General features: G+C 34.5%; 1 protein-coding gene across 1 annotated transcript in view; it reads left to right on the top strand.

Moving 5' to 3' along the window:
• The window catches only part of LOC106661051 (inositol-trisphosphate 3-kinase B), a 350,651-nt gene that overhangs the window by 19,169 nt on the left and 316,184 nt on the right, over positions 1-15,298 (top strand). Inside the window, exon 2 of the mRNA XM_014384150.2 lies at positions 8,015-8,134. Within this exon, the coding sequence (XP_014239636.1) occupies positions 8,127-8,134 (8 nt within the window). The 5' untranslated portion in view covers positions 8,015-8,126. The remainder of the gene's footprint in view (positions 1-8,014; positions 8,135-15,298) is intronic.

Raw genomic sequence — 15,298 nt, 5'->3', positions numbered from 1 at the left:
AAACTCATTCCGTAAAATAAAATAATAGGGGTATTAACGATCTTTGTGTTAACCCTGTTAACTCTGTTAGATCGAGAAAAATGTTGACGTAGACTCGTAAAAATCGGCTAGTTAACATTGCTCACTCTAACAGGCCAGGGCTAATGTTAGAAGTTAGGTCGAAAATGTAGTCACATTGGTTGGTATCCGTTAGGGCGTAAGTAACAAACATGGCAGCATAAATTTAACAGCTGTTTTTTATTTAGAATTATTTTTATTCTTAAATACGTATGATCCCAAAGCCCCATAAAAATTAGTTTGCTACCCGTTCCTTCTAAATTATTAGAAAAATTAATTTACAAAAGAATTATCTCTATTGCTACTTCGAACAACATCTTTCCAGACCATCAATTTGGCTTTCGAACCCATCATTCCACCATTCATCAACTTCACAGAGTGACTGATTTCATTACTTCGTGTCTCGAGCAGAAACTGTAGGCGACTGGAGTGTTTCTAGATGTTTCTCAGGCCTTCGACAAAGTATGGCATGAGAGATTATTATACAAATTAAAATTATTTTTACCCCAGGCCTATTATCTGATTATACCGTCATGCCCTACTATTTTTCGCAGTAAACCAGGATACGGAGACTTCTGGGATGGAAGAAGTGCTTGCAGGTGTGCCACAAGGGTCAATACTCACTCCGCTGTTGTACACAATTTTTACTTATGATATGCCCACAAATGAGAATACACTCATCGCCACATACGCAGATGACACCGCCATATTAACAAGCCATCTCTCTTCTACACAAGCTTCACNTCATAATGTGGGGTTGAGATGGGGAGTTGATGTCTGAGTGGATCGAGGTCACGATAGCTCAGGTGGTAGAGCAGCGGCGTATCAAGCCGAAGGTCGTGGGTTCGAATCCCTCCCGTGCCATTAACTTTTTTTCATCTCAACTAAAAACCTTAATTAATTGTAATGGAAAAATTAAAGTTTAACGTGCTAAGAAAAGACGTTTACGATCTTACTGGATATTTTACTAATTGAGTTAACACGAGTTAACATCTTATAAACATCCAAATATACATATAAACTATGGGACTGTGTATGAAAAGAAAGACGTTATATATGATACAACATATTTAACAAACAAACATGTTTTGATGCCAAACGAATGACAGACTTTCCATTCAGTCATAAAAGGTCGAGGATTTAAATATTACATAATTGAACAATCATATTCTTCAAATATCCCAAGGCAAGTCCTGTTCGTAGAGGCGGGGGCTAGTAGGTTTGGTGTCGATTCGATAAACATTAGGAAGGCCTTCAAAGAGATAATTGTTAACAATGAATATCCGCTGCGTTCTGATAAACAGAGGGTCAATACATTTTCATACCGCAGAAAAATGCGACAAGGGCTTTGTACTTTTGAAAAAATTATTCGTTCTTTCTTTTATGTGATTTATAGGTTTCTAACGTTAAACAGGAAGTAACTAAAAAACGTAAAATATCAATAAAAAACATAGGACATGATCATTTTATTTGGAAGTTTTATAAATCAATTCGTTATCACATACATTTAGTTTTAGTGGTCAATTGAATTTGTAAATTAATATTTAATAAGGAAAAGAAGTATCACTTCACTAACAGCTCCCCTGGCCGCTGAGAATCGAATCCTGATTACACGATATTTAAAAATGGCAAAAATAGGGCAAATTCGAAAGGTTGTAGGTTGAGATGAGGAGTTGGTCTCCGAGAGGATTGAAGTCACGATAGCTCAAGTGGTTAGAGCAGCAGCGTATTTAGACGAAGGTTGTGGGTTCGAATCCCGCTCGTAACACTGATTTTTTATCTCAACCAAGACCTTACATAAAACGAATAATTAATTGTTTAAAGTATATTATTCAAATATATCCAGTAATTAATACATATACTAATTTGACTGGTTTGCCACTTTTCATTTTTAAGGACATTCAATGTTTAATAATTTAGTTATCTGTCTATCTCACCTCTCCCTCTTTTTCACACATTTTCCCTTTTGTTTCTTTATTACCCTTCTTTCTCTTTGTCTCTCAGTGCATATATCCGTCTCTCTCTAAGCTTAAGCTTTGGGAAAAACCGTCAAGTCATGAGCAAATCTCTTGTCAATTTGTTTGTAAAACCCTAATAATATCAAGACTTAATTTCGATTGTTACAGATGTACTTGACTATGAGCAAAAGATCCTCGAACATTTTTTTCGTATGCCCACTGCTACTCACTCTATATCTTTCTATCTCTCTTTCTATTTATCTATCTGTCTATCTGTCTGTCACTCTGTATAACTATTTATCTATCCCCTTTCTCTCTCGCCATCTCTCTCTCTCTCTCTCTCTCTCTCTCTCTTTCTCTCTCTCTCTCTCTCTCTCTCTCTCCCTCTCTCTCTCCCTCTCTATCTATCTGTCTATCTACTCTTTGATTTCAGTAATATTCTTAATTATAATATTGTTTTTCATATTTTTTTAACAATGTTGTTTTTTAACTTTTTCATTATTTTATAGTCCTTTTTATTTAAGGTCTTGGTTGTGATGAAAAAGTTGTGTCACGAGCGGTATTCGAACCCATGACCTTCGGCTCAATACGCTGCTGTTCTAACCACTAGCTTGAACGTCAGCTCAAATGGTTAGAACTACGCCGTATTGAACCGAAGGTCGTGGGTTCGAATACCGCTCGTGACACAACTTTTTCATCTCAACCAAGACCTTACTTAAAAAGAGTAATTAATTGAACGAAGTAATTTGGTCAATCAGACCACTAAACATAATAGGTTCTGTCTGAGTGGATCTAAGTCACGATAACTCAAGTGGTAGAGCAGCGTCGTATTTAGCCGACGGTCGCGGGTTCGAATCCCGCTCGTGACACTGACATTTTTATTTCAACCAATACCTTACCTAAATGTGTGGTGATAAACACAGAAGAAAAATACTTTGAGTAGAAATACTTTGATTGAATGTATAAAAAATATATTTTGCATTGTATAAATTCACTTTTCCACATCCAAAATGTAACTGTTATATTTAAACAATGTTTGTAAATCCCAGGCCCTGAAGATGATCTCAATAAAGATCGAAACGTTGGCACGATAAAGAAAATCTTTTTCTGAAACCTACATCACACCAGACCGCATCTCACGAATTCTAAATAAATACCTTACCTAAAGATTAATTAATTGAAAGATGTTATTTGATCAATCGGACCACGAAATCTCATGAATTTAATAATGGATTATTTTATAGTTTCAATGATTTTTTAATGTTTTAATTATAATATTTTGTATAATCAATAAAAGATTTATTTCAATAATTAATTGTGTTTTTTAAATAACTAATTAACCCTGACATCAGGAGGAAAGCACGTTTGGGTCAAACATATTCTTAGTAAAACTTACTGCATGGATATTTATGCTCATTACTTTTGTGTGTAGTCTGCCTACCTGTCTGTCTACTATCACGAAAAATTAATACCCTTACAGTCATTCATTGACCACTATTATCGCATAAGCAAACAAAGTAACTTAAATCACTGAGAGCCAATATATGTAACAAAAGTGTCACAACTTAAAAAGTGGTAGTTTTTTAAGAGTAGTACAACTGGATTTTTAATGTTTTGTATTTTCGCTTAAATATTGGAGAAACGAAAGGCAATATTGACAGATTGCGGCAGTTTTATTGCCAACAACTGTAATAGCATGTACTTAATACATAAGTAAAAAAAGTAAACTTTCATTTGACACTCCTGTAAAATTTTCTTTTATTAGGGTTTGTGACTATTCCTGTGGGTGTGCGATATCTCTCTATTTATCTTTCTCTCACTCTACCTTTATCTATCTATTTACTTATCTTCATTTCCCTCTCTAAATAATTTCACACATACCAACTAGTTTTATGCTTGTTTTAAACTTTTTCCTCATTTATTTTCATTTTACACCTCTCCTCAGTCTTACAATATATCTCACTTTTTCATATCTTTTTTATATAATCACTTTTTTATATATATAACTACACATTTCCCCTTTTTATCAAGCACGCACAATAAACAAACATACATACCTACACGTACAAAAACCACCTAAACAACCACACATACAAAACCGTCAAACGCACAGAAAAATTAACTTACACTCGCACATTTATCAAGGCAAGTTGATAATTACATAATTCACTAAAAAAAAGGTGTTCTAAAAACAAATAATACAAATGGTAATGTGATTTACATAACAAATTTGAAAACTTGCACACGTTTAGCCATTACTTCGCTTGAATAATGAATCACTTGTTTTGTTGTTTTCGGGATTTTGTAATCGGCGTCTATGACGTTTCGGTAAGCTAAAATTATTCAACTTCCATGCTTTAAGTCGTGTGAAGTACGGTGTATTTTCATATTAAAAAATTAATTCTTGTTAGGTAATCATACAAATCACCTTGAAAAACGTTAACGAATTAATTCCAGATATGTAAGTAATATAATAATAAATTTTAACTACGTACCTGAAAGCTGTCAAGAATCTGTGATATGTGTATATGAATGTAAAGCTTAATTAAAATTGCCCACAGAAGACCAAATATATCGTCAAAAGCTCGGCGTTGGTAAAATTGCACTATTTGTTTTTCTGACCACAAACCTAATCCACGTGACTATTATCTGCACAATATAATGAAGGATTATTTTATTGTTTAACATGCTTTATTTATCTAAATTTACCTATTTATGGGTAGAAAGTGTGAGCTTATTCAGATACACCCAGGTTGTCACATCCTGGGTGTTTTGACCTTAGTCATCAGGGAGTTCCTCCACACCGTTATGTGGCTGGATCGCTAGTATCTCCCTTAAACCAGGCGTCCAGGAAATCGCTCCGACGAGGATAACTACGTCATTTCAGCCCCAAACACATGCAAACTATAATCTAACCTTACACCAATTAAATGAGATAAATCAGTCGCACAGATAATACATTCGTGCATATAAATACATCCATGCATTGCACTCAGGCTGATTAATCAGTGGAGTACTGGGTATTCTGCCATTGGTCTACATACATAGTAATAATCTAAACTACATTAGGGTCAATGGGGTACTTTTATGAAATTCGACCCTAAAAACACACACACCCTGCTGGAGCGGCGATGATGACGCTATATTTCACAGATACCTCTCACAACTCGCACTAATAAATACAAGTATCTGAACAAAACATTATCACATCGATTATAACTAAAAACAGTTAATGGCCCCTCGTCTTCTAGAAAGTGAAACAGAGGACCGAGATACACACTGATGTGCTCGAGCACCATTCTTAAATCCAGCGGCACGCGAACACGCGCTCTGTAGGGAGCCAAAGCATGACACACCTTTATTGTATGGGACACATCGAACAACCTTTCCCTGCATAAGAGGCAACTGCGCGGGCTTTCGCTCAAAAGCAGATGCTTGTGGGTCAACCGCGTATGGCCAATCCTCAATCGGGAGAGGACATCCCTCGTTCCCGGCTGCCCAAATAATATGACCAAGAAATTTCAACCTGTCATCTATGCTGTCTCTACGTACCGCATGCTGGGAGCCCTCCTCAATCAGAAAGAGTGGACATACACCGTTTTCGACGTGGAAAATGACAACCCGATTTCCTCGGCTATCCAACAACAATGTCTATCACGGACTGCACCCTACCTCGAATGGTAGAAGCAGAGGCCGTCCACAGTGAGCTTTCTTCTTATCTGCGGGGGTGAGACCGTCAGCGATACCGTGTTCACCGCTACCAAAAAAAAGCGCACCGCTCATCACCGAACCTTGAGGGATACCGTTCTTCTGAACGTGATCATTGGAGAGCACGGTTCCAAGCCTGACCAGCCAATGGTTTTTTAGGAAACCCCGGAGAAACTGTGGCAATTAACCTGTAAGACCGAAATCGTGACATTTCCGTAGTATCGCTCCTCGTCCTATCATATGCCTTCTCGAGGTCGAAGAACGCGGCCAGAGCGTGTTCTCTGTTCAGGAACGTGTCCTGAAGGTTACCCTCGAGTGGGTTCACTAGATACCATTTGTACTGTATGTATATGGAAAAACACTTATTGCATCTTCTAATAGCACATTATCGGCTATATTTAATAGCCTGCAGCTTAAATTAGAATAGTTCCTTTTTTACTCTGAAGAATGAAGAAAATATCAAAACAGTTTATTCTTCTTTTATCTTGAAGACATAATAAAAATTAAAAGGAGACGTGCAGTGATATTGTTTACTATTTAGTTGTTACATTAATGGGAAAATAATTACAAGGAACACAATGGACACTTGTTAAAAATAAAATCTGTTAGACGTAAACAACACGATTTACGAGGTCGTCTTGTCAACTTTGATAGATGAAATACTGATGAAGTTAAGGCCGAAAACGAGGTTTATCAACAAGAGGCATGTTCATGTATTTTCTGTGCATAAAGTCAATTGAAAAAATATGACTAAAGCATGCAGATTTGCTTTTTAAATTATAACGTAAATCATTCAGACTGGCAAATTCTGCCTTCATTGAAAACCAAATCTAGGCAAATATACGTCCTACTACGCCAACGTTGGTATGTCAAACGTATACAATGTTTGATAGTGTATGATCGAGAGGGAGAAAGAGAGAGAGAGAGAGAGAGAGAGAGAGAGAGAGAGAGAGAAAGAATGAGAGAAAAATAAGAAGATGTAAGTGAGCGTTGAAAAAATGGGACAACCAAAGAGAAATTGATAGAAAAGAAATAAAATGTAAAAACGTGTGAAACAATGAAAAAAAGAGAATAGTAGAAACAAAGAGAGAAAGAAATGAAGAATGAATAGATTAAAAAGAAAACTGAAAGAAGAAAAAAATGCACGACAGAGTGATATCTAGCCTACTCAATTGTTTCACAAATTAGAATTTTGTAAAAAAAGAAGAATCTGTATCACATAGTAGGTTGGCCTTGTACAGATATGTACATTAGTCAGTCCTGGTAGTGTGACGTTAGTGTATTCACTTAATGTAAATAGGGCACAAGTGTTAAGTGATATACGAAGGTTGACATACATAAAACAAGTTGCAAAATTCCAGGTGTTCAATGAGTCCTGTACGCTTTGTAGTTCGATTTTTTTATCAGGGTGCACCGGATCGGAACAATTAAAATGTCTAAGTTCAAGGTTTTAGAGACAACAACTTCTGGATTAAAAAATCTAACATTTGTCGAAACAATTCACAAAGTCCGTAATTTTTCGAGAAGAAATTTTGAAAACACCAAAGAAATTTAATTTTTACCTAATGGAAACACCGCTCGGGTGGTCGAACCTGACAACACGCGGTCTTTCCAAAAAGAGAAAAACAAACAAAAGCTTTAAAACTTTTTTAAATTTACCAGTTCAGTTGTCCCAGGGCCATCTGGTCTGACAACTTTGGTATTTCACGCTACGCCGCCCGGCCGTATCCTGTGAAGGATGGCTTTTTTATTCCTTTTAGCCGATCATTGGGATTAAGCTAATTTCTAACAAATGAAAAATTGTTTTTGTCCCTATTTGGGAAGACCATGAGTAAGGTTTAATTAAGTAAACTTTTCCATCGATTTTACCAAAAGGAAAAAATCTTCAGTTCAAGATGTTGGAAGAAAATATATTCAGGTCGTCAAAAAACCACGATACTTCACGCCAAGAACAACCCAGGGATGCTATTTTTTAAAGAAAAGCTTTTATTTTATGGCAATGGTCAATTGTTTCCAAAAAGATATAGATTTAAAAAAAATAATTATGCCAGCTTTATCACAGTAGCCACATAATGTGGGTGTGGTAAAAAATATTGATAAACACTACAGTGTTACATCATTACAGTGATGAATATTCATGAAATAAAAGCAAATGTTGACAAAATTTCCACGTCTCAATATCGAGCATAAGAGTTTACTGTTCAGGGCAGGTCACTGAATGGCCAAAAATACATTTTAGGATGTTTATCTGTTTTGTAAATCTCTTTAAACTATTTTCTCTTTTTTCCCAGGTGCCGGGCGTGAAGAGTTCCGAGTGGTTATCACACGCGCCTGAGGCCTATAATGACAGAATTTGGTGCGCCCTGCGGTCGCGTCTCGGAGGAATGCTAGTCACGGGTCTCTATGGAGTGGTAAGACAATTCTCGAAATTTTTTATTATGTACCGAAACTTACGAAGTACACACAAGGCGTACAAGAAAACTGCTAGAAAGAAAGCCTAGGGAAATAGAAAATGGGCCTTAGAATTATATGGATGTTTGTCTGAAAGAGAGGGAGTAAGAGAAAGTACTAAAATTAAAATGTAAAAAAAGATGTAAATGGAAATCTCAAACACGTGACATAATATATTACCTAAGATGTATTGTGTATTAAATGATAATAGATAAATAGAGAGAGAGGGAGTGAATGGGGGGAGAGAGAGAGAGACAGACAGACGGAAGAGAGAGAGAGAGAGAGAGAGAGAGAGAGAGGGGGGGGGATACAGAGACAGGAGGAATAGTGAGAGAGAAAGAGAGAGGAAGAAAAAATTGAAGAAAATAAATAAAAAGTGAGAGACAAACATAGTAAAAGTGTGGAATGTAAAATCGTTACAAAATGAAAAAGTGGTAGAAAAAGAACAGGAGGTAAGATATAAAATGAATTCGTGAGCGAGTGTGTGCGTGTGAGAGAGAGGGTGAGAGAGAGAGGAGACAGAGATTGGAGGAATAGCAAGAGAGAGAGAGAGAGAGAGAGAGAGAGAGAGAGAGAGAGAGAGAGAGAGAGAGAGAAAGGTAGAAAAATTAGAAGAAAATAAATAAAAAGTGGGAGACAAAGATAGTAAAAGTGTGGAATGTAAAATCGTTACAACACGAAAAAGATATAGAAAAAGAAAAGGAGATAAGATATAAAATGAATGAGAGAGCGAGTGTGTGTGTATGAGAGAGAGAGAGAGAGAGAGAGAGAGAGAGAGAGAGAGAGAGAGAGAGAGACTGGAGGAATAGTGTGAGAGAAAGAGAAAGGAAGAAAAATAGAAGAAAATAAATAAAAAGCGAGTGACAAAGAAGGTTAAATACAGAATGAATGAGTGAGCGTGTGTGTGTGTGTGAATGAGAGAGAGAGAGAGAGACTGGAGGAATAGCGTGAGAGAAAGAAAAAGGGAGAAAAATAGAAGAAAATAAATAAAAAGCGAGAGACAAAGAAGGTTAAATACAGAATGAATGAGTGAGCGAGTGTGTGTGTGTATGAGAGAGAGAGAGAGAGGAGAGAGAGATTGGAGGAATAGTGTGAGAGAAAGAGAAAGGGAGAAAAATAGAAGAAAATAAATAAAAAGCGAGAGACAAAGAAGTTTAAATACAGAATGAATGATGAGTGAGCGAGTGTGTGTGTGTATGAGAGAGAGAGAGAGAGAGAGAGAGAGAGAGAGAGAGAGAGAGAGAGTGAGTGAGAGAGAGAGAGATTGTGGAGCGAGAGCGATACAGATTGAAACAAGTAAAAAGGGAATAAAGAGTACGCAAAATAAGGCTTAGTGAAAGGAAAAGGAAGAAAGTGTGAAACACAGGACGTGATGGCGTAAGTATATGGAGATAAATTGAGTGAGAGATATACAATTATGCATTAAAATACTATCATGCCTAATTATTATTTTTGTCTTTATATTTAATTACTTAATCCCTAAAAATAAATGAGTTCTTTATAAACATTTTTAAATTGTCAGCTGTCAATATTAAAAAAAAAGGTTTCTTTTTATTTGAACTATTATTTTGTATTGTACCTGTCTTTGATTGTCTACAAAGTGCATACATTTTTACATATTTAGCTGAGTAGATTAGACGATGATTGATAGTGATGTCAGTTTGAAAGACTGTTCTTGATGTGCCACGCTGTCTGAGGATTGTTTTATAAATAAGGAAAGTCCGGTTATTGACAAATGTAGGTCATTGTGGCACCTCTTACCTCCTCTGTTGATACCATCGATTCAGATGAAATGATTATACATAATTGGGAGATTTAATTGATTTTTTTGTCCCTTTGACGGCTAGACGCGATAATTTTCCACTTGATAATGGAGCCCTGTCATTCAGTCACTGCACCAGCCTTTAGTTGACAACGCTTTTAATAAATATATATTGTTTTTTATAAATAAAATTTGGTAAATTTGATAAAGTAATAAGAAACCCTAGAAAATTAATGTAGTGACATATTAGATTTTGGTATGATTAAAAAACTGACTTGCGTGTTGAAGTTGTAGATTTTTCGTCAGGCCTTAATTATTGTATGAAAGGGGGGGCATATAAAAGTTTCCGTTATTTCAAAACTTATTATTTCCTAATCGATTTGAAAAAAATTAAAATTTTGACATTTTTATATTTACAATGTAATCGGTTCGAAATAACAAGAAACACATATTGGGAGATAATATTTTAAAACTATTAATAAAGAATTTTATTTACATGTTTGATTAAATATAATGGAAACAAACATAATTACGTAGTACAAAATGTAAATATCAGTCACTCAATTTATGTTATTCTGTTCATACACCTTTGGAAGTTTATCTCTTCTTCATGACAGCTTCTCTTTCACACGTTCTTCCTTTTTCACTCTTCTACTCCTTCTTTTAAATATTATCTCTTCTCTCTCTCTCTCTCTCTCTCTCTCTCTCTCTCTCTCTCTCTCTCTCTNCTTGTTAGTTGTCGATCTACCACTCGATCAATCTATGTATCTAACTATGTCTTTATCTATCTATTGCCATGCCTTTGAAGTTCAAAAGGCCTAATTTTGTCTGTACAATTATACATAACCATACCATATTTCTTCTCTTTCTTTCAATATTACGATTAGTCCTACTTTATATATAATCTTGCTCCTTGTATTTTATCTATCTATCTCTTAATCTCTCTCTTGTTATCTCACGTTCTTCTCTCTCTCTCACTCTCTCTCTCTTTCTCTCTCTCTCTCTCTCCCTCCCTCTCTGTCTTTCTTCATTTCACTTTTCCTTTAATTATGTTTTGTTTTCTCCATTTTCATTTTCTCTCATACTACCTATCAATATATCTTTCTTTCAAAATTTGTCTTCTTTCATCTATTTGCCTTTCTCTAGCCTTTTTTTCATTCTCTCTCTCTCTCACTCACTCTCTCTCTCACTCTCTCTCTCTCTCTATCTATCTATCTACCTATCTATCCATCTATCTGTTTATTTATCTATCCATCTATTTATCTATCTTATTTTACTATTACTATTTATCTATTCTTTTGTTTTAATAACATTATTAATTATAATATTGTTTTTCATAACTTTTACATTATTTTTTATAGTTTCATTGATTTTTTAACGTTTTAATTACGATATTTTGAATAATCAATAAAAGATTTATTTCAATCATTCATTTCGCATTTTAAGTAACTAACCCTGACATCAGGAAGAACGCACGTTTGGGTCAAAAATCTATCTATCTATTTTTCTTTCTATCCATCCTATCGATCTATTCATCTATCTATGTATCTTTCTATATACCTGTTTACATCTCTCTTTCTTATCTTCTCTCTTTCTCTCTCCCTCCCTCCCTCCCTCCCTCTCACTCTCTCTCTCTCTCTCTCTCTTTCTCTCTCTCTCGTTCTTCCTGTAATGTGCTATTTTCCCTTTTTTCTTCTAGCTGTTTGACTGATTTTTCTTATTTTATCTTTACTTTTTCGTTCTGTATCTTACAGCTGTTTTATTCTCACTCTCATTTTTATTCTTACTCTCTTTCTCTTTTTCTTTCCATATCTCAGATTAAAAACAAACGCAACAGTCTTGTAAATACGAATATTTTCAACGGCTAGAACTAAGATTTGATCAAATTCTATCATTTCAATTTATAATTTTTAAAAGATATTGGTGAATTGTTTTAATTCATATCTTAAAAACCAAACACGAAAACGGAAATTCATAAAAATAATACACGTATATAAACGAGATTTTCTGCATATATTTGTTTTATGGTTTGAACCATTTAATCCGCTAAACTGACAACCTACACTTTATTTGAATACTAGTCAGACATTTAATTAAAATGCAGTCGTATAATGAATTATTAATTATACCGAAAGAGTGTATAAACAAAACCAAACATTACACTTCCCGCATGGAAAGACCAAAATCGGAACTCCTTTTAAACGAGGTATCCCATTCTAAGTTGACTTGGAAAAAAATAAGCCATACATGGTTCGGGTCCGGTTTCCGACCCCCTCTCGTTCGACATGCTACAGCATTTGATTAAGTATGTCATGAGACATGTGTGCTGCAAGGCCGTGTCCCCCTTGGGCCACCTCAGTACGTCCAGAACCCCTATGGCAGAAGGACCGGAGAGTTTCGCCAGAACTTACCCTTGCAGAAAGGCCTGGCCAACGGTCATCCACAGAACCCTATTTTAAACAAATTTTTATAAATTTTATTCTATTCTGAAGCTGTAGAAATATTATTTGAATCGTGTTCACGTATATAATTTAAAGGTATTTTCCTTTTCACACTTTATCCTTGTTTGTGATTCCTTTCAATATTCTCTTAGCTGTTTTTCTTTCAGTACTTTTTTCGATTTCAGTTTTTCTCTTGCTCGAAACGACAACAAAAACGAGTATATTTATATTTTTTATTCAACCAACGACTATTTATAATCCTTATTTATGACTTAATTTTTTTTTCTTATCGTCAAACAGGCATTTGTCTTGTCCATCATGTACGACGATAAGTAAGGGTTGAAAGATTTGTAGATAATACGGTTATCAGTTGATTAATGTTATCCGACCACACTGTAACCTTCATTCATAATGGCAAAAATATTTTTAAAAACTTTGAATGTTTCATACATTTAATTTTCTTTTTATTGAACCATTCTCTAACTTATTAACTGGTATAACTGGTATAAAATTGCACGTTTATCAAAAATAATACAATAATATGTTGTAAAATGTTACAAATAGATTGTCGTACTTGAGATACTTCGTCAAATAACTAAGTGACGACCAAAAATACGTGAGAGAGAGAGAGAGAGAGAGAGAGAGAGAGAGAGAGAGAGAGAGAGAGAGAGAGGGTGGGAGAGAGGGGGAGAGAGAGAGAGAGACAGAGAGACAGACAGACAGACAGCTAAAGAGAGGAGTGGAGATAGGAATGTAGGTAAGCAAATAAATGCAATGTAAAACAGTATAAGATAAAGAGAAAGTTGAATAAATTATAGAACGAAAAAAAACCATAAACAGGAGTAAGTAGATAGAAACTAAAAAAAAGAAACATAGAGGGAAACTTACATATCGAAAGAAACATCGTCGAAAACAAATCAAAATTGAGAGAATATGAGTGAGATGGAGATAAAGATAATAGCAATACAGAATGAACAATTCAAAACCCAAACAGGACGGGAAGTAAATAGGAGAAATTGGGTGAGAAAGAAAGAAAAAAGGATAGAGAGAGAGAGAGAGAGAGAGAGAGAGAGAGAGAGAGAGAGAGAGAGAGCGAGAGAGAGATAGAGTGATAAAGAGAGGAGTGGAGATAGGAATGTAGAAAGCAAATAAATACAACGTAACAAGTATAAGATAAAGAGAAAGTTGAATAAATTATAGAACGAAAAAAAACACAAACAGGAGTAAGTAGACTAAAAAAAAGAAGCATAGAGAGAAACTTACATACTGAAAGAAACATTGTCGAAAACAAATCAAAATTGGGAGAATATGAGTGAGATGGAGATAAAGATAACAGTACAGAATGAAAAATTCAAAACACAAACAACGAGAGGTAAATAAGTGAAAATAGGGTGAGAAAGAAAGAAGGGGAGATAGATGGATAGTTAGATAGATAGAAAGATAGATAGAGAGAGAGAGAGAGAGAGAGATAGTGAGTGAGTTTGGCACAGGGTGACGAAATGGAAAGAAAGAACTATAAATAGAGGTAAGCAGGTTGATGTAAAAAGAAGGGAAGAGAGAGAGAGAGAGAAATATAACAAAGGAAAATAGATGGAAAAAATAAAGGGAAAGGGTGTGAATGAGACAGAAATATGAACAATATAGAATAAGGAAGAAAATAAAATAAAATTTATAAAAAAAAATATATAAATAAAAATAAAATATATAAATATATAAAATATATCCATATATATGTGCATCGAAAGAAAGTAAAAAGATGTAAGGTAGGAAAAAAACAAAGGGAAAACAAGTAGGGAAGAAAGTAGGTATAAATCGAGGGAAAGTGAGAGTGAAAAAAATGTAGACGATAACAAGTAAAAAGTAAGTGAGATGGAGGTAAAGATATTAATGTAGAATGAATAAAACAGTTAGAAAAAATAAAAAAAGAGAAGAAAGAAAGAGAGAGAGAGAGAGTGAGAGAAAGAGAGAGAGAGAGAGAGAGAGAGAATAAAACGTAGACGATAACAACAACGAAAAACAAAACATAAAGAGGAGTAAGTAGAGAGAAACTAAAAAACATACCGAAGAAAGTTAGTCAAAAAGAAATCAAAATCGGGAGAACACAAGTGAGATGGAGATAAAGATAACAATGTAGAATGAATAAAGCAGTTGAAATAAACAAAAACAGAGATAGTAAAAGAGTTTATATTAATTTATCTCTTTTATCTTTCATCTAATTTCATTTATCTTCTTATTATACTAAATACATAGAAGAAATATAGCAATCTGCTCAGAGGCAAAGAATGCTAAATGAATTTCAGAGCCAAATAATACTAAATAAATTTCTCTAAATTGAAGCTTCCTAGAATGTAGAAAATTTCAAAATTAGTAGCATTACGTTGTAGTAGATGATAAGAAAAACAGTTCTTCTTTAATATTTGACAATTTTTATTACTGCTTACATGTAATACATACATCATATACAATTAAGTGCTAATTCTGTACATTTTTCCCATTTAGAAATAGTAATGAGAGCTTTCTTTTTACCGAGCCGATATTTTTATTTATACACAAAAATTTTGATTAGACTCAGGCCTTGTAAACCACAATTTTGAACAATTCAACCATGGTTTCGAGAACTTGTGAACAAATTTGTGGTTAAACTAGGGGTGTAAAAGAAGATAGGCTTAAGTTTTCAATTTAAATTTTTCTTTTTGTTATTTCTTACTCACTTAGCTACTTTACTTACAGAAATAAACATCAATGAACCACTAATAAAATAGCAAGGCTTTGGTTAAGCCTTTTATCTTTGGCTGTAAATACATCAACATTTGTGACATGTTTAATAGGTTAATCCCAGCCCATGTCTATAAGTAGGCGTGAACAATTAATCTTTCAAGATATTACGTATGAAATTGTTCCAATTTTTGTTCATTAGACCA

The sequence above is a fragment of the Cimex lectularius genome, unplaced genomic scaffold (genome assembly GCF_000648675.2).
Source record: "Cimex lectularius strain Harlan isolate CLEC.00 unplaced genomic scaffold, Clec_2.1 scaffold47, whole genome shotgun sequence".
Classification (NCBI taxonomy): domain Eukaryota; kingdom Metazoa; phylum Arthropoda; class Insecta; order Hemiptera; family Cimicidae; genus Cimex; species Cimex lectularius.
Note: the sequence above shows the minus strand (reverse complement) of the source record. Positions and strands in the feature narration are given on the sequence as shown.